The sequence below is a fragment of the Leucoraja erinacea genome, chromosome 1 (assembly GCF_028641065.1).
Source record: "Leucoraja erinacea ecotype New England chromosome 1, Leri_hhj_1, whole genome shotgun sequence".
Lineage (NCBI taxonomy): Eukaryota > Metazoa > Chordata > Chondrichthyes > Rajiformes > Rajidae > Leucoraja > Leucoraja erinaceus.
In genome coordinates, this window is record NC_073377.1 from 36,772,096 (window position 1) to 36,796,893 (window position 24,798).

At 41.9% G+C, this 24,798-nt stretch overlaps 1 protein-coding gene across 2 annotated transcripts in view; it reads left to right on the plus strand.

The window, feature by feature from the left end:
• The window catches only part of LOC129695751 (myosin-IIIb), a 164,306-nt gene that overhangs the window by 43,332 nt on the left and 96,176 nt on the right, over positions 1–24,798 (plus strand). For both annotated transcript variants that reach the window (XM_055633018.1, XM_055633007.1), the window contains exons 5-8: positions 8,829–8,931; positions 16,608–16,764; positions 22,454–22,556; positions 23,840–23,965. In XM_055633018.1, the coding sequence (XP_055488993.1) occupies positions 8,829–8,931; positions 16,608–16,764; positions 22,454–22,556; positions 23,840–23,965 (489 nt within the window). The remainder of the gene's footprint in view (positions 1–8,828; positions 8,932–16,607; positions 16,765–22,453; positions 22,557–23,839; positions 23,966–24,798) is intronic.

Consider the following 24,798-nt stretch of genomic DNA (forward strand, 5'->3'; position numbering starts at 1 on the left):
TGATTTCAGTTCAGCTTTCAACACCATTGTCCCCACTGGCTGGAACTGGGACTGAACACTCCCCTGTGTGCCTGGGTCCTGGACTTTCTCACCGGCAGGCCCCAGGTGGTCAAGATGGGTAGACATACCTCTAACCTCCTCACGGGATCCTCCCAGGGTTGCGTCCTTAGCCCCCTACTATACTCCCTGTACACACATGCCTGTGTGGTCAGGTTCAGCTCCCAACTCCATCATTAAGTTTGCTGATGACACTGTGGTGGTGGGTCTGATCTCTGATAACGAGGAGAAGGCCTACCGGGAGGGGGTGGCTGACCTGGCACTCTGGTGTCAGGACAACAGCCTTCTCTTGAAGTCACAAAAACTAAGGAGCTGATTGTGGACTTCAGAAGCGCACAACAACCAAGGACGTTCATGCCACTGGGGATTATGGGACTACTGTGGATAGGGTGAGCAAATTTAAATACCTGAAACATCTCTATCTGGTTTGGCAACAGATCTGCCCAGGACAGGAAGGCTCTGCAGAAAGTAGTGCGTTCGGCCAAACGGACCACGGGAACTACACCCCCCCCCCCCCCCCCCCCCCCCCCCCCCCCCCCCCCCCAGATCCAGAGCCAGCAGGATCATGAATGACCCCCTACCACCCCAACAACGGACTGTTCCAGCTGCTACGGTCAAGCAAGCGCCTCAGCTGTCACGCTGCAAAACCAGAGAGGATGAGACGGAGTTTCTTCCCACAGGCCATCAGGACTGTAAATTCTGATCTCACCAGGGTGTACATACTGTTGTGTCTTCTTTTTTAATGTAAATACGGTTTCTGTTCTGTTCTGTTGTTTTGCACAATCCCGCAAGCCACTTTCATTTCACTGTACATCTTGTATGTGCATGTGACAAATAAAGTTGAGTTGACTTGACAGTGTATCCTTTTGTATCCATAGAACAGTTGTGTGTGTGTGTGTGTGTGTGTGTTGTAAGGTTGTTGGATAATATCAGTGTTCTTTTGGGATATCCTATCTCTGATTACAACCTGGTGCCAAGTTGTGTCCTCTTTTGTAGAGATAATGAAAGGCAACAAAGACCAATGTTGTGGTCTCTTTAGCAATAATAAACAGTCTATGTTGCTTCATCAAAATGTGTTGATGCACACTATCTTTTTAATGATTGTTTCAACTGAATAACTTTATATGATAAATACTCTTTTTTTTTACTCCCTAAATCTGATTTTAAGTTCAATTAATGAAACAAGGAGCACAGCTGAATATTTTGGTTTTCAGCAAAGTCTGGTTCAAACTTTACAACATGAGAAACTATTGTTTCTCAGCCTTTTTCTATGTGGTTGCTTTCATAGAAACATAGAAAATAGGTGCAGGAGTAGGCCATTCGGCCCTTCGAGCCTGCACTGCCATCCAACTAAGTTGTTTGTAGATGAAAGAAAAATAACTGGTGAAAGTAAAATAACTGCAGTTCACTCTGGATATTTCTAAAATCTATACCATATTTTCTGGTTGCAAAATAACTCCTTTAAATCTTCCAAGAGTTTATGCATTTCTCCTCCTATCAAAATGAATGAATTGTAATGCACTATGCAATGCTTTAAAAAATTAAAAAAATAAAAAATAAAAAACTCGTCCTTTAAATATTTACTAATTACTGACTTCCGGGTGATTTCAAAGATTTAGTATGAAATTGTGGGGGTGGAGAAACTTGACAAAAAAAGGTAGGCGGCACAGTAATTCTATTTGTGGTGCATCATGCTACAAGTTTAAGTGGTTTAGGCGTTGCATAAATTGAACACCACTGAAAGGTCCTAGAAAAGAAAGAATTTTCATCTTGAGAGTCTAATCTGTGTAACCAAATCCTAACTGAGTAGGTGATTATCCAACCCACTCCAAAGGCAGACTAGGATCAAATAAATAATGAATTACTGACTTCTGTACCAAATGTTTTTAGATTATTTTTCTGTAAACACAGATAATTAACTTTAAAAAACTTTTTTTAATTGCAGATAATGTAACAATTACAAAATCACACTGTTTAGTAATTGACTCGTTAGTACAAGCATAGCCTTAATTGTGTGGGAGTTATGTAATGAAAAATTAGGTCATTTTATTTTTATGTTTGCTATTCAAAACAGTTTAGATTTTCATTTAGTCACAGAATGGTTTATCCAATAGCGTTTGTGTTGATGCATCACTTTCTAAAACCAAAATAAATGGCAAAAATAAACCGACTCAAATGCACTTTTTCACTTTCAGAGCACGGCAAACGTCATTTATTTCACTAGAAATGGCATAGGGTTTATTTGTGTATTCACAGTTGTTTGTAGCCACTTTTAAAGGCTAGTAAACAATAGAGTAAAAGGAAAATTAAGTAATTTTATTATAACTTCATAATTTCTAATAAAACAGTATATTTGAGAGTGGCAGAACGTAGAAAATGGCTAGTAAAACTTGTACAACACAAGCAGGGAGGAAATGTTAAGCTCTTATAACAATTGATCCAATACCGTGCCGCCTACCTTTTTTGTAACTGCACCTTAAACAGGATGTAAAGGACCTGCACAAGGTGTTGAAAAATAAATTGGAATAATTTTGAGGAAGAGGTTTGTGGCTATAATATGATACTGGAGAGACTAAAGTTGTTCATTTTGTAGCAAAGAAGATTGAGCAAAGATTTATTAAGAGATATAGGGTTAGGACTAGGAGGGACCCTCAGGAGGGTCTTAAAGCTCTCTGTTTCTTCCTCGACTGCAGAACCAGACAATTTCCGTAACTTTTTTTCCAGCCCCCACTCCCTCATCATCACTATGGATGACCAGTCACTCTACACCTCCATCCCCCACCTGGAGGATCTTAAAGTTCTTCATTTCTTCCTCAACGGTAGAACCAGCCAATTTCCGTCTACCAATACTCTCCTCCGCCTAGCACAGCTGGTCCTTGCCCTCCACAACTTCTCCTTTGACTCCTCCCATTTCCTCCAAATCCAAGTCATGACTATGGGCACTGGCATGGGCCCTAGCTATACCTGCGTCATTGTAGGGTACGTCGAACAATCACTGTTCCAGGTGTACACTGGCCCTATCCCCGAACTCTACCTTCACTATATTGACGACTGCATTGGTGCTACCTCCTGCACCCACGCAGAACTCACTGACTTCATCCACTTCACCACTAATTTCCATCCTGCACTCAGATTCATCTGGACCATTTCTGACATCTCCCTACCAATTCTAGATCTCACTGTCTCCATCGCAGGCAACTGTCCGACATCTACTACAAAGCCACTGACTCCGATCTTGACTACACTTCTTCCCACCCCGATTCCTGTAAAGACTCTCTCCCCTACTACCAATTCCTCCGTCTATGCCGCATCTGCGCCCAGGATGAGGTGTTCCATACTAGGGTATAGGAGATGTCCTCATTATTTTGGGAACGGGGGTTCCCCTCTTCCATTATAGATGAGGCTCTCACCAGGGTCTCCTCTGTATCCCGCAGTTCCACTCCCCCTCCCCCTATCCATAACAAGGACAGAGTCCCCCTTGTCCTCACCTTCCACCCTACCAGCCGTTGCATACAACATTAATCCTCCAACATTTTCGCCACCTCCAACGGGATCCCACTACTGGCCACATCTTCCCATCTCCGCCCCTTTCTGCTTTCCGCAGAGACCATTCCTTCCGAAACTCCCTGGTCAATTTGTCCCTTCCCACCCAAACCACCCCCTCTCCTGGTACTTTCCCTTGCAACCCGCAGGAAATGCAACACTTGTCCCTTTATCTCCTGCCTCGACTCCATCCAAGGACCAAATTAGTCTTTCCAGGTGAAGCAGAGGTTCACCTGCACCTCTTCCAACCTCATTTACTGCATCCGCTGTTCCAGTTGTCAACCGCTCTACATCGTCTCTGCCTACTTCCTTTCTTGTTCCTGCCCCCCCCCCCGACATCAGTCTGAAGAAGAGTCTCAACCCGAAACTTCGCCAATTCCTTCTCTCCATAGATGCTGCCTCACCCGCTGAGTTTCTCCAGCATTTTTTGTCTAACAGGGTTAAGACTAGTTTGTCTAGGGTAGCTGTTCACCTTAATTTCCATGTTTACATTAGCATTGTGCCCATCAGCCAAAATGGCTTGTAGGGATGGTCAGTATGGCCTGCGTTTGCCTTCCGTGTAAACACCTAAAGCTGAACCCCAAAGCCAAGGACTAGAGATTAGATAACAAGGAACCACATCGGGATTGATCTCATGTTGTGGGTGCAAGTCGAAATCTAGATCGGACCACCTTTAGCAGATTCATGATGCATGCTGTCGAACACCAAACCCTAGAGTGGAAAACCATATTAGAAATGTGAGTGATTTAGGTGCAGCAAGAACTGTATAGCAAATGTGTCCTTGTACATGACAAGAAGTATCTAATAATTAAAGTTGAAATAAAATGTGAGTAGCCCTCTGATATAGTTCGGGTTATAATTCTGACCAATGCTCAAACCTTTGTAACACAGCAATAGCAAATATTTCAAGGACTGGGAACATGTTGTGGGCAAAAGATATGTGGAGAATGGTTCGGAGAAACAATTTTAGTTTAGTTTAGTGATACAGGGTGGAAATGGGGCCCTTCGGCCCACTGAGTCCGCGCCAACCAGCAATGCCCGCACATTAACACTATCCTACACACATTTGGGACAATTAGGGTAACTAGAGGAGTGAATAAGGGAGAACCAGTGGATGTGTTATATCTGGACTTTCAGAAGGCTTTCGACAAGGTCCCACATAAGAAATTAGTATACAAACTTAAAGCACACGGTATTGGGGGTTCAGTATTGATGTGGATAGAGAACTGGCTGGCAGACAGGAAGCAAAGAGTAGGAGTAAACGGGTCCTTTTCAGAATGGCAGGCAGTGACTAGTGGGGTACCACAAGGCTCAGTGCTGTGACCCCAGCTATTTACAATATATATTAATGATTTGGACGAGGGAATTGAATGCAACATCTCCAAGTTTGCGATTGACACGAAGCTGGGGGGCAGTGTTAGCTGTGAGGAGGATGCTAGGAGGCTGCAAGGTGACTTGGATAGGTTGGGTGAGTGGGCAAATGCACGGCAGATGCAGTATAATGTGGATAAATGTGAGGTTATCCACTTTGGTGGCAAGAACAGGAAAGTAGACTATTATCTGAATGGTGGCCGATTAGGAAAAGGGGAGATGCAACGAGACCTGGGTGTCATGGTACACCAGTCATTGAAAGTGTGCATGCAGGTGCAGCAGGCAGTGAAGAAAGCGAATGGTATGTTAGCATTCATAGCAAAAGGATTTGAGTAAAGGAGCAGGGAGATTCTACTGCAGTTGTACAGGGCCTTGGTGAGACCATACCTGGAGTACTGTGTACAGTTTTGGTCTCCTAATCTGAGGAAAGATATTCTTGCCATAGTGGGAGTACAGAGAAGGTTCACCAGACTGATTCCTGGGAAAGCAGGACTTTCATATGAAGAAAGACTGGATAGACTCGGCTTGTACTCGCTAGAATTTAAAAGATTGAGGGGGGATTTATAGAAACTTACAAAATTCTTAAGGGGTTGGACAGGCTAGATGCAGGAAGATTGTTCCCGATGTTGGGGAAGTCCAGAACAAGGGGTCACAGTTTAAGGATAAGAGCGAAGTCTTTTAGGACCGAGATGAGAAAAACATTTTTCACGCAGAGAGTGGCGAACCTGTGGAATTCTCTGCCACAGAGGGTAGTTGAGGCCAGTTCATTGGCTATATTTAAGAGGGAGTTAGATGTGGCCCTTGTGGCTAAAGGGATCAGGGGGTATGGAGACAAGGCAGGTACAGGATACTGAGTTGGATGATCAGCCATGATCATATTGAATGGCGGTGCAGGCTCGAAGGGCCGAATGGCCTACTCCTGCACCTATTTTCTATGTTTATATGTTTCTAATTTACATTTATATCATGCCAATTAACAAACAAACCTGCAATTTTTGGGGGTGGAAGGAAACCGGAGCATCCGGAGAAAACCCACATGGTCACAGAGAACTACAAACTCTGTACAGACAGCAACCCTGGTCTCAGCAACTCTGCCACTGTGCCACCCTCTTTCGTTTCATTTGTATAACAACTAAAACATTAAAATATTCCAAGATATGTTCCATTTTCGCAGGCAGTTCTGAATCTGAAGCTCGCTAACTGTAAGGGAAGTGGAACAATCTTGAGGGCTTTTGAAAGGGAATTGGGGAGACATTTGCAGAAAAAGTTATTTATAGGCACATGAAGGAAAAATAGGGGAATGAGACTGCTCTGTTGGGAAATAACATGGGCTCGAAGAGCTGGACAAAACTCCCTTTGTTCCATAACAGTTTGTTGATTCAATCCTCGTTTGCCCATTGATTGACATTTTAATTTTAGAAAGTAAATCTCATTAAAGTGCATTGAATTAGATATCTTTTCAATTCTCTAAGAATGTAATAGTCATAGTTATAGAGTCATACAGCACGGAAACATGCCCTTTGGCCTAACCTGTCCTTGCTGACCAAGGTGCCCCATTTACACTAGTTCCACCTGTGCATGTTTGGCCCATATCCTTCTAAACCTTTCCATGTACCTGTCCAAATGTCTTTTAAATATTATTGTAGTAGGTGGGAAAGTTGGACTACATTTATATACTTGCTAAATTTGTAACTTACGCATATAAACAAAAACAAATGTTTTTAAACTTGAGTTTTCCACATCAATTTCCATTGGAGATGAAACTCCAAAGTGTGTTTAGCTAATTTATGATTAGTCATGTGGCTAATTGCTTACAGTAGAATTGCCTGAATAATTGAGCACATGAATATATTCTATATTATGTGTGTGTACTTCTCGTGATAATCCTCTTTTCCATTAGGCTTTGATTCGTGCTGTGTTTTAATCAAATGAGCACAACAATTTTGAAGATGTGCAGGGCCCTGTGAGACCACATCTGGAGTATTGTGTGCAGTTTTGGTCTCCTAATTTGAGGAAGGACATCCTTGCTTTTGAGGCAGTACAGCGTAGGTTAACGAGGTTAATCCCCGGGATGGCGAGACTGTCATAGAAGGAAAGATTGGAAAGACTGCTTGTATTCACTGGAATTTAGAAGAATTGAGAGGGGATCTTATAGAAACGTATAAAATTATATAAGGACTGGACAAGCTAGATGCAGGGAAAATGGTCCCAATGTTGAGGAGTCCAGAATCAGGGGCCACAGTCTAAGAATAAAGGGGAGGCCATTTAAAACTGAAATGAGAAGAAACTTTTTCACCCAGAGAGTTGTGAATTTGTGGTATTCTCTGCCACAAAAGGCAATAGAGGTCTATTCACTGGATGAATTTAAAAGAGAGTTAGATAGAGCTATAGGGGCTAGCGGAATAGAGTGATATGGGGAAAAGGCAGGCATGGGTTACTGATTGTGGATGATCACAATGAATGGCGGTGCAGGCTCGAAGGGCCAAATGGCCTCCTGCACCTATTTTCTATGTTTCCTTTCAGTGAAACTGGGCTGTATCATTGGAGGTGATTCTTGAGAAATGATTCTGGCCAGGCTTCCAATTTTTCTGAATTTATAATGCATGAGTCCATTAGATTGACTAAGAATCATTAGATTGACTAAGTGTGCCATGGTGAAAGCTGAAAATACATTAATTGGTTAATTTCAAGATTAGAAGGTTGTCAATTAATATTGCTCACTTTTTAATAATAAGTAAAATGGGATTTCAATATTTGTTTCCACCACTGTTAATTCAGCTATGTTTAGATTGGAAAAATATCAGTGTTTTGGATTAGTGTTATTTAGATAAGCACAGGTGCTTTTGAGTAGTAAAAGGAGGAATTGTTTTCTTTTAAATTCAATGACTGAATTATGAATTGAGTAGACTGCACTTGTTTGATAGGCCCAGTGCATATGGACAATCTGCAAAATTGTATGTAGCAATTAAAACTTTAAAATATTTCAAGATATTTTCAGTCAACACTTAGTCGACTCAATTTATAATTCAATATTTATATTTATAATATAAGAGATTAGGCCAGATGATCTAAAAACTGACCGTTGAGTGTTGTTAAGATGAAGCAAACTATCATCTTGTATATGAATCAGCATCTCATATTTTGCTTGGACAGCTTACAGCCGAATGTCACACCAGCTTCTCGTTTTCACCCAACATACAGCTAACATTGGCCTATTTAATTTATCATCGTTACTTTTTTGCATATCTTTCATTCATTGTTCTTTATCTCTCTACATCTCCATCTGTACCTCTTGTTTCTCTTTCCCCTGACTAGTCTGAAGAAGGATCTAGACCCGAAACGTCACCCATTCCTTCTCTCCAGAGATGCTGCCTGTCCTGTTGGGTTACTCCAGATTTTTCTGTCTATGATGACTTTGTGAGTTTACTCACATTTTCACTCTTCCAAGTAATAGGTAATAGTGTTACCCTCCACCGCCCCTGTATTTCTCCCTTCCCTTCAGGTTCTTCTTAAGTGGTGGGGAAATGCCTTTAATTGGCCAGAAACTTTGGACTGCAGTCATGGCTTCAATATACAGTGTCTAACCTTCTGGCAATATTGTCTTCGACCATGCGCCTCTCTTGCTTCTCAATTCACCCACCTGTACTGTCGAGCCATAATCAACTTGTTTAACTCCCCTGCAATCTTTTCACCTATACAGGCACCAGGTACCTCACCTTGGTTGGACAAAGCCAGTTGCTGTGGCCCTATAGGTCAAATCAATCTCTCGGCTTCATTAACATGGCTATCCTGTTCTTGCATTTAACACAAGAGGTTTTGATTTAAAGGGGAAACTTAAAAATGGCACTCTTTTGCAGGTGAATCCACTTCTGGAAGCATTTGGGAATGCTCAGACTGTGATGAATGACAACAGTAGCAGATTTGGGAAATATATTCAGCTGAGATTTCACAGTACTGCAGGTAAACAAAATGTATCTTCTGCATGTAAACCCCCTTTCATGGACCGAGGTGGTGAATTTTTATTTCCACTTCCTTAAAATCATAGATGTTAAGTGCTGAGATCTACGACATTTCATTTCACTTGCACTTCATGTGCAATGTGACGAATAAAACCGTATTGTATTGTATTGTATTGACATTCTGTTTGTGCATTCACTAAGTTGCAAAAAGTTGGAAACTACAAACAATTATTTATCTAAATGAAGGCTGTTTTAAGTAGGCCGAATGTTCGCTGGCTAAGCCTTGTGGCCTTTCTCCAATTCCTGCTTTAAAACTCTTCAGTGCTGCAACTTAATGGAACAAATTCTCCACAACCTCTAAATGTTTACCTCTTTTAATCTATTCTCTTGTTGCCTCATGAATGCAAACCTAGATTTTCCAGAATGAACTGCATTTTATTTAGATACTCTCCCTCATTGAAAATGGTGTTATATTTACTTTTTCTTCCATCTCACTTTTTGCCTCTTTTCCTCTCTTTCTCTCCTCTCAGCTTTACACATTTAAGTTTAATTTTCTAAAATACCCTGCAATATTTAATTGTTCGGCTCCTTGAAGTGGGCTTTCATACCCCAGGCAATCTGCTGGACAGGATGGTGGTTATTTTTTGGGGAGGGAGATCATGGTCACAATTGAGGATAGAAACATAGAAAATAGGTGCAGGAGTAGGCCATTCGGCCCTTCGAGTCAGCACCGCCATTCAATATGATCGTGGCTGATCATCCAAAATGAGTACCCCGTTCCTGCTTTCTACCCTTATCCCTTGATTCCGTTAACCCTAAGAGCTATATCAAACTTTCTCTTGAAAACATCCAGTGAATTGACCTCCACTGCCTTCTGTGGCAGAGAATTCCACAGATTCACAACTCTCTTTGTGAAAAAGTTTTTCCTCATCTCAGACCTAAATTGTCTACCGCTTATTCTTAAACTGTGACCCCTGGTTCTGGACTCCCCCAGCATCGGGGAATTTTTCTTGCATCTAGTATGTCCAATCCCTTAAGAATGTTATATGTTTCTGTAAGATCCCATCTCATCCTTCTAAATTCCAGTGAATATATGCCCAGTTGATCCATTCTTTCATTATATGTCATGAAAGGTTGCTCAAATTAATTGGGTGGAGAAGGTGCAGACTGAGCTTGGTTTAAAATTGCTGGGATTGGATGAACCATTCTTGCCTCTCAAGCAGTTCTGTGCAGGAAGTCACCACTGGATTCATATTTCCCGCCCTATTTTCTGGTTTCAGTTTTCATTGTTTAAAAATAGGATAACTTAAATTGAAAGCGGGGTCGCGTTGTAATTCATAACTGGCAAACCCACTTCCTGAAAACATTTATTTGCCCTTCCTCCCACTAATTGCCATTGAAACCAGAGTTGACATGTTTGAGGCCAGTTCACTTTAGGATCCAGATGTATTGTGCTTTTACTTTAGGCATTCTCCAACTTTTCCCTCTTTTTCTGAAACTGCTGTTTGCTCAACTTGACTAACTTACATACTTAAACGACAGAATTTTATTGGTATTATTGTTTATAAAGTGTGATTGTTACATGGAAGTCACGTTTGAGGCCCAACCCATATTGAGAGCTTGCTGGATCATTTCAGAGAGCAGTTATGAGTCAATCACATGAGCAGGTATGGAGTTGCATGTAGGCTAAATAATTTAAGGAAGCCACAATTTTTCCTGTGGGACATTAGTGAATCAGAGGGATTACTGTGAACATTAGAGTCATAGAGCTGTACAGCATGGAAAAATATTATTTTGTTCACCTTTACCATGCTGACCAAGTGAATCTGTTGGACTAGTCTCATTTGCCTGCCTTTAGCCCACACACCTAGTTAACCCTTCCTTTCCATGTACCTGTCTAAACATCTTTTAAAAGTTATAATTATATCCACCTCTGGCAGCTCATTACAGTTATGGACTACCCTCTGAGTGCAAAGGTTGCTCTTGCGCTCTCTCTTAAATCTCTCCCCTCTCACAAGTCTATACTTTCTAATCCTCTACCTTGTGAAAACAATTGTGAGGTTTCACTTTATCCATGCCCTCATGATATTGTACACCTCAACAAGGTCATGCCTCAGCCTCCAAAGCTCCAAAGAAAAACATTCCAGCCCATCCAACCTCTCCCTGGAAGCGTTCTGGTGAATTTCTGCACCTTTTCCAACTTAATGACATAATTTCCAGTTATAGAACTGGATGATCAGAATTCTGATCGTTTCACAATTGATAACTATCATTTCATTCCAACAATTTTGCCTATTTAATTATTTGAATTTAAAATCCTCTTAATGATGGTGGGATCCTAACTTGTAAATCTGGATCACTATTTTGGTCCAGTATTCATAGGCATCCTTCCTTTGTGGCAATGGTGGGGATCACCTCCATCCAAGACCACGAGAAATGTTGGCGAATTGTGGACGAAGCCCAGACCAGCACACAAACCAACCTCCCTTCGATTGACTCCATTTATACCTCGCGCTGCCAGCAGCATAATCAAGGACGAGTTGCACCCTGACCACTCCCTCTTCTCCCTTCACCCGTCAGGCAAAAGGTATAGGTGTGAAAACACACACCACCAGATTCATGGACAGTTTCTTCCCAGCTGTTATCAGGCAACTGAATTATCCTACCACAACCAGTGAGCAATGCGGAACTACTATGTACCTTTTTGGTGACCCTCGGACTATCTTTGATCAGAATTTGCTGGTTTTACCTTGCACTAAATGTATTCCCTTATCACGTAATCATATATTGTAAATGGATCGTGTGTTGTCATGTATTGTCTTTCTGCTGACTGGTTGACATGCAACAAAAGCTTTTCACTGTCCCTCGGGCCCACTCCCCAGACATCAGTCTGAAAAAGGGTCTCAACCCGAAACGTCACACATTCCTTCTCTCCAGAGATGCTGCCTGTCCCGCTGAGTTACTCCAGCATTTTTTATGAACCTCAAAGACATTAATTGATTGGATGCTTCAGTGATGGTGATGAAGCTGAATGATGATCTTCATCTTTTAAGAGGGTGGTACCCAGGATATGCTAACTAATGGAGTTCCTCAGGGCTTTCTGGGATGTACTGGAGGAAAGCCTGGTGACTGGGGAAGTATGTCAAGGGGATACAGGGAAGTTATCATCTTACAGCCTAAGAAGGCAGGTCTCTGCTTGTTAAGAAATTGGCACCTAATCTCTGTCCTCAGTCTGAAGAAGGGTCTCGACCTGAAACGCCATCTATTCCTTTTCTCCGGAGAAGCTGCCTGACCCACTCCAGCATTTTGTGTCTTTCTCCCTCCTCGGTACAAATTATAAGATCTTTGCCTGGGCCATATCCAGCCACATGCATTCTATGCTGGTTGACCTAATGCATCCTGACCAGTTTATACTCAGTCCAAGGCAAGTCCATTGAGGAGAACATACATTCTGGAGAGGACATTTGACAGGATTAATCTTGCACACTGTTTGGGAATCAATTTGTACACATACTGACTCGTACCAGATTGTGTTGCCTGGGTCTTATATTTATACATTGCTGCAGATAATCTGGTGAATGGTAGCTTTTGTTTTGGGAGAGGTGACTGTTAAGGATATGTCCATGCCCAGGTTTGTCTGGAGAGGGAGTATGTACTGTCTATTGTCTTGCTGGAGGCCCTACATGATGGGCGAATGTCACAGGGTTTGGAGTGTATCCAGCATAGTCAGCATCCTGTTCTAAACCATAATTATTGTGAGCTGTCTAAAAAGTAAATACAAAGGCTCTATGGGAGGAACATAATTTGGAGTCCTGCCATTAATACAAGTTAGTTAAAAGCTGTGTTTAAAGCCCTATGAGAGTTATTTACTTTTAAGTTTATATTTGGATGTTGACGATCTTGTGAATAATAAAGTATATTTTCAAATTTAAATGAAAATTCTGAGAGGAGGTTTACTTACAGCAGGGACCATTTCCCTTTTATAATTGTTTGAATATCTTCAAGTACATGGCACATCACCAGTGAATTCCCAAACTCCTCCTGTTGAGGTGTCCTAACAGCTGTTTGTATATTAGCATCTGTAGTTCCTAGTTTCTATACTGCTCTCTTCCAGCATTGCCTCTCTACTATGGAGAAAGAGCTAAAGTATTCTTCAGGACAATTGCTGTTATTTTCAACCCTAGGCAGGTCACATGCTCTGATTGAATAACTGTGTGACATGCTATTCAACCAAACCCACACCTGTACAACCACACGACCACTTCCCCAATATTCACAGCTTGCTTTTACGCCAGATTTCTTCACTGACTTCCAAGCTAAATTCTCCCCACATCTTATTCAAACCATCTCCCAACATCCTACATCATATTTAAGTCTGGCCATCCTTCTGAACGATGATCTACATCAGCTTTGTGATTGCTAATGCAAAATAATTCTCTCCAATCTGGAATCCTCTTTTAGAACATTTAAAAAAACTCTTATTGCAACCTCTCCTCTGCTATTTTTTGTTAATACAGGTGCACAACCTTTTATCCGAAAGCCTTGGGACCAGACACTTTTCGTAATTCAGAATTTTTCGGCTTTCGGAATGGAAGATTTTTAGCGTAGATTTTAACGGCTGGCTCAGTGGTAGAGTGCTCGGCTCATAACCGCAAGGTCGCGAGTTTGCGCCTCGATCCCGGCAGTTACTCGATCGCGAGTTTGAGTCTTCAATGTAGTTTTTTCTTGCAGAATAGGAGAGAATAGGGAGGGTTAGGCTGGGATCATTCTCTGCGAGATGATCTTAGTGCGGGAGACAAGTGTAGGAGAGGTGTACTGACTGTGTGGGCAGAACTTTGGAAGTGATTGCCCACCATTCTCAAAAGCCGCTGTGTCTCCCTGTCCCTCCAACTCCAGAGGAATCCGCTCCCCGATGGGCCGCTACGGCGACAAGTGGCAGTTCGCCCACAGCCCGAGCTGCGCCCCCTCATCCGCAACCCGGGTTCCTCTGGAGTTGGAGCGGGGCTGGGCTAGAGTTGTTGCTGGCTGTGAGTCTCTGGGATCTCCGTGCTTGCAGTGGGCCTGGGGGTCGGTGTCCCGATGAGGGGGTGCAGCTCGGACTGTGGGCGAACTGCCACTTGTCGCTGTAGCGGCGCATCGGGGAGCGGCTTCTGGTGGTCCTGTCGTCTCTCAGCTCCTGTCCAGGGGGACGGCCGGAGACGTCAGGACCAACAGGAACCCGCTCCCCGATGCGCCGCTACAGCGACAAGTGGCACTTCGCCCACAGCCCGAGCTGCGGCCCCTCATCCGCAACCCGGGTTCCTCTGGAGTTGGAGCGGGGCTGGGCTAGAGTTGCTGGTGGCTGTGAGTCTCTGGGATCTCCGTGCTTGCAGTCGGTGTCCCATTGGTCCTGACGTCTCTGGTCACCCCCCTGGAATGGAGCTGAGACTGGGAACTGTACCGCCCTTGCCCCCTCCCTCTGCAACTGCAAACAACCCCACAGTTCCCAGTCTCAGCTCCTGTACAGGGGGGTGGCCGGAGACGTCACAGCCCGAGCCATCAGCTTCTGTCCCTATGGGGACAGCGGAGAGCGTGTTCCTCTGGAGTTGGAACGGGGCTGGGCTGCTGCTGGCTGTGGGTCACTGGGATCTCCGTGCTTGCAGTGGGCCTGGGGGTCGGTGTCCCGTTGGTCCTGACGTCTCCGGTGACTGGCACTAGCTCCGACGTGAAGACAGCGCAAAGCCCCCGCGCCGGTGCAATGCGCGGGGAGCTGGAGAGGGGAGGGAAGGGGTCACACACATGGCCGGGAAGCAGAGGGGTGTAGCAGAGGGGTGAAACTGAAGGGAGCGACAATTTGCTGCTGCCTGCCCGCTGAGTTAAAAAGTTCCCACGCAAGACTCACGATACACTGTGTATCATGTCTACCGTGGGAACTTTTTAACTCAGCGGGCAGGCAGCAGCAGATTGTCAATTATTAACCCTCCCGCGCAATATACCCTCACCTTCCCTTTTATGAATGGGGATTTAGTTCCCCTTTCTTCGAGGACCGAACGGCGGTTCCGCTGTTACCTCTGCGGGCCGCCCTCGGTAAACGTTTTCAAGGACCTTTCTTCAAGGACTGAAAAAATGTCCGCTATTCGGAGGTTTTCGTTATTTGGATCTTCGGATAAAAGGTTGTGCACCTGTACCTTTGTATTGAATTAGGCACCAACAATTGTTTCAGATTTGCTCCAATGGCTATCTCATCAAATGTGAAACAGTTGGTTATGTGCATATTTGGCCTCGCAGGCTTGACATTATCCACTTACATTGTGGAAGAAGTCCGTGCCTTGAATGTGCAAGAGCAATGTGGTTGTCTCATCTCTTGCTCTATCCTGTTATCTCAGCAAAACCTTCTATTTCAAGTATTTATTCAGTTCCTCATTGTGCACCTCGATTAAATCTGCCTGAACTTCCTCTCCAACAGTGCATCTCGGAGCACAACTGCTCCATACATAAGAGAAATATTTCTTTCATTGACTATTTTGCCAGTAAGCTTAATTGGGATTGGTATTGAGTGAAAACATTGTAGAAATTGGTTATGGGGCAGAAAGCAAGTGAGGATAAACGGATCTCTCAAGGTTGAAAGGCTGTACTTACGGGGGTACCACAGGATTCTGAGCTTGTGCCCAACTTTCCACAATCCATAGTGATGATTTGGCTGAGGAACCAAATGTTTTATTTCCAAATTTAATCTGGGTGGGATTGTGAGTCAAATGAAGATTGTAACAAAGCTTTCAAGTAAGTGGCCAAGTTAACGGAGTGGGCAAGAATGGGGGAAATTGGTTAAGATGGCAAGTGAGATCTTGATCTTTCCTGTTTTCACTTCTGCAAATCTGCTCTTGTGTGCTTTGAGGATCTGAGATAATTCTCTATTAAGTTAATGGCCGAAGTTTAGACTGAAGGAAGCACTTCGGCAAATTGGTCCATCGATTGCCTTATCTGGCACAATGATAGATTTCTGAGTATGAACGTTGAATTCTCCTAATTTTGCTAGCCCTTGCTGTCTCCTCGCCTTCCTTAACCCGCGAGCTGTCTCCTCCCATCCCCCCCGCCCTCGGGCTCCTCCTCCTCCCTTTTTCCTTCCTTCTCCCCCCCACCCCCCATCAGTCTGAAGAAGGGTTTCGGCCCGAAACGTCGCCTATTTCCTTCGCTCCATAGATGCTGCTGCACCCGCTGAGTTTCTCCAGCAATTTTGTGTACCATAGATTTCTGAGTGTTGGGCTTCCGAAAAAAGGAACACCTTTTTACAAGGAAACCTGAGCACAATCTAACATGAAGCTGTATTTTGTTACAATTCATTTAACAATGTCTAGTAAGTATATACCTCTTAGTAAATATTTTTTTTAATTTCTCAATGTAGTAATTGTACATATAAAACTCCCATATAAATTTATCGCATATTGGAATAACAATACGGAAATTATATCAGTTTCCCTTGTGTCCTTCCAACTTACTTGTGTAGCTATTATAATTTTTTATTGCATTTCAGTTGAGGTATCCTCCAAGAGTCAGTATATAAGTAATAAGGTATATGTGGATGGTTAAGGGGTAGCAACTATATGTTCTCAAATACAAAGTTATGATAGCCATCTGAATGATTCTATCCACTGAATTTGTAAATCAATGTAACTTGTGTGAATTGATACTTTTATCCAGTAAAAGGTGCAAAAATTAACGAATATCTACTGGAGAAGTCCCGTGTTGTGCATCAGGATGAAGGCGAGAAAAACTTCCATATTTTCTACTATATGTTTGCTGGAATATCTGCTGCTGACCAGGAGGTCTATGGACTTTTGGAACCCAAGTTCTACAGGTAATGCTTTATTTACAAAGCTAATTACATACATTTATTCTTCTTGTCAAGTCAATGAAAATTATTTTAATGAAAAATTCAAAAGGAAAAAGGCTATGGAGTGTACCAAATTTGACATGTTAACACCAGGTGTTAACAACCAAACTTAATTGGCGGTCAAATCTACAAGCTTTTCAATGCTGCACATCCATTTGAAAGGCCGCTGAAGAGCCATGTCATGGCTCACTGAAGAACATTGTATAACAGGTTACTAGACAGAACTTGCATGCATGATTATGTAAGTGATGGCTTGCATAAAGCAACGGTAATAAATCTGCTTACTGCAGGAAAATGAAAAGCTACATTGTGCTGGGTGTTGCCAGTGGTTCCAGAGCAGCTGCAGGCATTCAGCTGCTGGCAGGCATGTTTTTCCTGGATTTACTGGTGCAGCTGTAGCTCTGGGATGAGCTGGGTGACCGTTGCCAATTACTCCGCTCCATTGCAGAGTTCCATGTGAAGTTGGTCAGGCAGACAGAGCTGGCATTGAGTGTAGGAAGGAACTGCAGATGCTGCTTTAAACCGAAGATAGACAAAAAGCTTCAGTAACTCAGTGCGTCAGACAGTATCTTTGGAGAAAAGGTTTTGAGATGAGACCCTTCTGCAATCGGCATTGAATCAGAATCCCCATTCATCTAAATGAAGAAATTAAGATTTAGATGAATGGAGATTACATAGAAAAAGCATCTTTGATTACCGAATTGTTACGTAATTGATTTTATTTGATTGTCTTTTATTTATTAGCTGTACTGAGCGTCTAATGTTATTTTTCGTCTTAACAATTTGGACTTTAATTATTTCACACAATTGTGTTATTTTTTAAATCCCTTGGAATATCAGGGACATTTGAAAATGTTTAGCCGCAGATGAGTCTAAGACACCAGCCCTTCCTCCAATCAAAAGCTTGGAGTGTTTAAAGGGCAGGATCCTGGCAGTATGGTCCCCGTGGCCTCCCTGCACATTAGTTAGTGACTGGATTAGCAATGTTACAAAATTTTGAGATTTTAAAAATCAAGTCTGCAATTTCTCCCATCAGATAAAGCATAACAACAAGTTTAATTTGACACCAAATTCACTTTCATATCTCAAGCATTAAAAAAGTTATGGCCATTTTCATACTCGGAAATTAGCATCTTGTTCCCTATTGATTTTCAATGGACATTACAAAAAAGCTGTGATCTTGGATAGTCAAAAGCCCGTAACTTTCTTAAGAATTAAGAGAACTGAATGAAATTTTCACCTATCATAGATTGAAGCATTCTGAAAAAATATAAAACAATCTTACTTGGATGACATGAAATTAAAGCATATAATTAGCTAATTACCTAATTGTAGCTAATTACAAAATTGACCAATGTGACAGAAATGGTAATAAACAACCAGACTGCCTTGAAAATTCAAAAATGTGATATTCTCAAGATCAGAACTTTAATATTATTGTATAATATGCTGTGTCAGTTATGGATAGGTAAATAAATTACAATTTCTAGCAAAAGACCAAGTCTTTATGGAGAAGATCAGCTGCTAGCTGGTACATTGGCATATCATAATCAGTAGCATCATCATACTCCTCAGACTGCAACCAATAAGCAACTCTGTACACGTTGTTTTTCCTCAATTTTTCAATTTTAGAAAAAAAGGTAGAGATTATAAAGTTAAACGCTAAAACAAATAGTAAATACTAAAAAAGAAAATCATGTTTAATCAAAATTCAATTACTAGATATAAACATCTATCCATTTCTTAAATAGCCTAAGTGTCCAAAGATTATTCACAAATAATTCACAATATAACATGATTTTTATATCTAATTTACATTAATTTATAGGCCAAATGGAAGGAATTTAGTGTTCAATTGCTGTAAATAAATGCCCATTTAAATCGGCTCTCTAGTGGGTTCCTGTGAACGCGCTGGTTTAGAACGTTCATATTGCGCTGGATTAGTGTCCTCAAATGCCGAGAAAAATACTGCAGGATATAAAAAGCCCAAAATGAACTACTCGCTATAGAAAACTTTATAAACAGGGTTATATACACGCCCCATTTAATGTAAAAATAAGGTACATACCTTTAATTGTTTGCTTTATAAAACCCTGGGGCTGCGAGAGGTTGCGGAGTGAGAGAGAGATTTAAAAACTATTATAACTATTATTCGAGGCCTATAAAACTAATAATACCTTTTGCGACCGGGTCTTGCAGCGATTTTTCGTTAATGATTTACTAGGCTGAACATCTGCGATTGGAACAGCCTAGTAAAAATCGCGTTTTAAACCCGCCCCCTCCAAACAGCGCCAAAATCGCGGACATGGCTTTGGGCAGATTCCCAATGACGATTCAGGTAGGTTTTGTAACATACCTAGTATATAGGGTCAATGTCAAGGTCCCAGCAATCTCCCCTTCTTTCCCCCCCCCCCCCATGCCCCTCATTAATCTGGGATAATTTCATCAGGTCCTAGGAACTTCTCCGCATTAGTGCTCCTCATGAGATTCAACACCACTTCCTTGTTATCAATGTATGCTAATGTATCAGCATACCCCTTCCTGATCTCACCATCCTTTATGCCCGGTGCCTTTGTGAATACCAATGCAAATTACTCATTTACAGCCTTGCCCTCTTTCTCGCTGTCGAGTTATAAATTCCTTTCTTTATCCCGGGGTAGCCCAACCCTGCCCTTAGCATTTAATAGATATAGAAAATGTCTGAGAATTGTCCTTAATTTTACTTGTGAAGGATATTTCATGGCCCATTTTAGCACTCCTCATTCCCTTGTCTTTCTTGCCCTTGAGGAATGTAAATTAGTAATTTGCATCAGTATTCACAAAGGAGAAGGGCATGAAGGATAGTGAGATCAGAAAGGGGTTTGTGCATTCTAGGGTATGTTGATATCAAGAATTAAATGGTGTTATGTCTCGTGAAGATTATTAACATAGATAGCTTCCCAGGACCTGATGGGTTCTATCCCAGGTTAATGAGAGAGGCAAGAGACAAAATTGCTAATCTCTGTATCCTCTTTAGCCACAGACAAGGTCCAAGGGACTAGCTAGGAAATTAGTCTAGAGAACTTTGCATCAATGGTAGGGAAGTTATTGGAGATAACTTTTTAGAGGAACTATTTACTCGCATCTCGTGGTGGTCAATTTTGCTTTCATGGGGCAGGTCATGTCTTACAAATGATTGCATTTTTGGAGGAGATGATTGAGGTTATGGCAGTGGATGATGTCTACAAGGTCTCTCATGGTATGGTAGGCTGATCCTAGTGAATAAAGCACATGGGATCCACAGAGACTTGGTAGATCGTATTCAAAATTGGAAGACAGAAGGTAATGGTGGAGGAACATTATTGTGATTGAAGGCCTGTGACTAGTAGTGTTCTGCAGGGATAAGTGCTGGACCCTTGTGATATAAAAGATTTGGATACAAATATACATTATTAGTAAGTTTGATTTGTTAGGCTAAAAAAAATTAGGCAGTAAGTTTGCAGGTGGCCTAAAAATTGACGAGGTTGTGGAAAGGAAAGAAAGTTATCAAAGAATGCAATAGGATATCGATCAGATAGAAAATAATGGAGCAATGGCAGATTCATTTTAATTGACGTGTTGCACTTTGTGAGGTCAAATGTAAGTGTGAATCATACAGTAAATGGCAAGACCTAAAAGGCCTGTCTCACTTGGGCGTCATTTATGCAACATAATTTAAGCGTCACGACGCACGACGCGTATCGTGACGCACACGTGATGCGTGCATTATGTGCGCATGGCGCGTGGTGAGGTGTGGTGACGTAGGCAGTGACAAGCGGTCGCACGCGGGGCCTCAGGATTTTGTGATTCACAAAATCCTTGCGCGCCACCTGCCTGACACGCAAATGACGCCCAAGTGGGACAGGCCCTTAAGGGAGCATTGGCATGCAGAATAAATTTGGGATACAAGCTCATAACTCTCTGAAAATAGTCATGCACGTAGATGAGGGGTATGCCTTGCCTGCCTTTATTGGCCAGTACATTGATAATTAAAAATTGGGAAGCCATGTTGCAGCAATATTAAACTTTTGTTAGGAGTTTGGAGTATTGTTTAGTTGTGGTTACTACATTACGGGAAGGATAGTGGCTTTGGTGGGGATGTAGAAGAGGTTCACTTCTTGAATCAGAGAACTATAAGGAGAAGTTGAACAAACATTGTTTTCTCCAGAGCATCAGAGGCTGAGGGATGACCTAATTGAAAGCTTCTTTGTCCCAGGGTGGTAATACCAAATATTAGAGGGCATAGATTTAAGGTGAGAGGATAACGGAGGTTAAACTTGCAAGGCAAGATTTTTTTTGGGTTTTTTTTTCCTGTCCTGAATCTTCTCCATTGCCAGAATGAGGGCACACACAAACGAGAGGAACAGTACTTCATATTCTACTTAGGTAGTTTACAACCTGATGACTCATCAATCATCTTCCATCAATGGAGTTTGCCCCACATTTCCAAAGACAGGTTTGTAGGTTAATTGGCCTCTGTAAATTGTCCCTAGTGTGTAGGATAGAACTAGTGCACAGTTGATTGTTCGTTGTCGTGGACTCGGTGGGCCATAAGGCCTGGTTCCACGCTGTATCTTTAAACAAAAAAAATGAAACACTGTTTCACACCTTCTGCTGTAATCTCTGGCCTTTGTTCTATCCATCTGCCTATTTAAAACCCCTGTTTGTCTGTGTCCACCTATTACCTGCCACACTTTATCATGACTCTCCTCTCTTCTAACTTCCTTTACCACCCCCCCCCCCAAACAGTTTGATGAAGGGAGTTTCCCGGAAATGTCAAGTCTTAGATAGATAGATAGATCCTTTATTGTCATTCAGACCTTACGGTCTGAACGAAACTATGTTGCCTGCAGTCATACACAGAATCAATAATAACAAAACATACAATAAACACCAATTAAACATCCACCACAGTGAGTTCACCAAGCACATCCTCACTGTGATGGAGGCAAAGTCTTAGTTTCCATCTCTTCCCTCTTTGTTCTCCATCTGCGGTGAGGCGGTCGATCCAGGCCGGAGATGCCGCTCTCCAGTCCAGCGGACCTCCGTGGTGATGTCGCCGCTGCCGATAGCCGGAACGCCATCCCCGCTCCGAGACGGCCCGCCACAGCATCAGCTCCGGGCTGCCGCCCCAGCTCCAGGTCGCCGCCCCTGCTCCAGGTCCCGCACTCCCGTCTTCATGCTCTTCGGAGATGCTGCCTGACCTGCTGAGTTACTCCTGCACTTTGTGTCCTTGTTTTTAATTATCCTTTACAGATGTATTCTCTAAATTATTTAAAATGTGTCTGTCATTGGATTGAATGCTTCTATGCTTGACACACAAATCCATGTGCATAAATATTCAAATACTTGATACCTGCTGGTTTCTAACGATTTGTTTTCATGCACTCCCCTATTGTGTATCAGCACTGCAGCAATATAAGATGTGAAATAAGCTTCCTGATGTCTATGCTTTATTTTATTTGCTTCAAATTTTCCAGAGCTTGTTACTGTGCTTGTTCTTCATTCTCATTGCTATAAACTGCACGATCCTTTCAATTAAAGATTAAACACTGAAAGGTTTCAACCCCAATGTGACTAGTGTAATAGGAGATTTGGATAATCAGATGTGACACTGCAACCCAATCTTTTGTAGGTACCTAAATCACAAATATGGTTCTGATGAAATCATCCAACAATGGAGTAAAAAATACCATGAAGTGTGCAATGCATTGGACATGGTTGGGTTTCTTGAGCAGGTAAATCAGCTATATATCCACAAATGTTAATACTCATTTTTAATACTTATAAATACTTTGGGGATCAGTATATTTAGTTGTATCCAATTGTGGTGCTCTTTGCTGTAAATAATTTCTTGACGTTTTCATTGTTGATCTTTTATTGTACAACAATTTGTAACATTTTAAGAATTAAACGAACGTCTCATTTCTCCTCTGTAATGAAGCTTATCCTCTTATTTTACTTTGCTGCCTGTCTAGGCCATATATTGATTGCTATTGCTTAATAGGTTATTTTGCATGCGTTGAAGTGCTGCATGGTATAATTTAGTTTAATTTATTGTCATGTGTACCGAGGTACAGTGAAGAGCTTTTGTTGATATTGGAAGCTTATTTGTTCCTATTTTGGCAAGCTTGAACATGATGCTTTGTTTGTCTACGCATTCAAAGTTGTCAAGTTTGTATACATTTTTCTCATTCCTACATTGTACTGGAGGGGATGTTTTTGGTTGGGTGTAGTGAGGGCTGGTCTCTCGATTGGGGAGTGAAGAACACCACTTGGTCTGATGTCACCTTTTTGTATTTCCATAACTTTCCAAAGCAATAACGTGACCTTGGAGTTGCAGTTTATTTATTGAACATAAAATACAAGTAGGAACAGGAGCATGCCATTTGGCCCATCGTGCCTGCTCTGTCATTCAGTAAGATCATGGCTGTATTTGTATTGTAGCCCCCATTTTCCTGCGCTAAGCCTAAATAAGAGCATAGACACATGATTAAGGATGTCATTAAATTGGATAGGCTGCAAAAGAGATTCATCAGGATGTTATCTGGGCTTGTGAGTTATGGGGGGAGATTGGATAGGCTGGGACTTTCTTCTTTGGAGCGTAGGGGCTGAGGGGTGATTTTATTGAGATGTACAAAATCATGAGGGGCATGCATAGTGAATACTCAGGTTTTTTTGCACGTAGAAGATTCAAAAATTGGAGGGTTCTCATGGAGGTGAGAGGGGAGAGATTTAAGAGGGACCTCTGGGAAATATTTCACTGATGGTAGTTGAGTTGAGTAATCTGGAATTAGTTTGCGGAGGAAGCTGCAGAAGCAGATACACTACATCTTTAGACAGATACATGGATAGGAAGGGTTTCGATGGTTATGGGTCAAGTGTTGGCAAATGGAACTAACACAATGGTCAGCATAGACGAGGTGGGCCAAAAGGATGTTTCCATGCAAATTCCCCATAACCCTCAGTTCCCTGATTTATCAAAAATGTATCCAATGGTCCTGTTTGCCTTCATTTGTAGGAGCTGGTTGACATGATGACAATACTAGCAGGAATCCTGTCACTGGGCAACATCCTTTTCGAGCATCAAGACACTGGAATTCTTAAAGTGATGGATCAGTCAAAGGGATGGCTGAAAGCTGCTGCAGTATGTATACAACTTTAATATGTAGTTCAAATAAACTAAAAAAGCTGAAGGCATGTGAAGTAATTGTTGCTGAATACAATAGTTTTTCTTTCTTTTGTTTCCATAGATACACTTTACACTTATATAATAATGGCTGCAATTTATTTCAGAAAATAGACATTTATGCTTCCAGTATTGAAATCGAACATTGTTCGATGTACATTATAAATACATTTAGACTCGGAAAATGTATGTCCAAAAATATAATGAGTTTTTTGCAAGGCAGAGAATTTCATCTACAGGAATGTTGATGTTATAAATGGGCTTTCTTCTTGTCTCCCCTGTCTAATCATTATCACAATATAAACACACATGAATGCTGAGGAAATAGACAATAAGTGCAGGAATGGCTGATCATCCCCAATCAGTACCCCGTTCCTGCCTTCTCCCCTTTTGCCCTGATGTTATGTTCTTGCATAAAGTACCACTTTGCTGCCCATTTTATTTTTAGAAAATGTCAGTGAGACATTATGAACTCGTTAGTATGCACACTTAATGAACAATATAACTTGCTGTTGAAACAAGGATCTGTAGATACTGCTTTACAAAAGAAGGTTCAATGTGCTGAGTTACTTTGTGTCTTCTAATGAAAATCCTGGAGTGTTATCCAGCATTTTCTACATCTTTTCATTTTTCCAGCATCTGCATGGTTATTAAAGTAGACCTAGTCTAGGAAACAACTTTTGGAGCCTTCCTGATCTCCCAGATTTTGTTGTTAAATTTAGTTTTGAAGGTTTATGGATTTTAGCTTAAAGAAATTGCGCCGGACTTTCTTGGATTCCATACCAATTTCA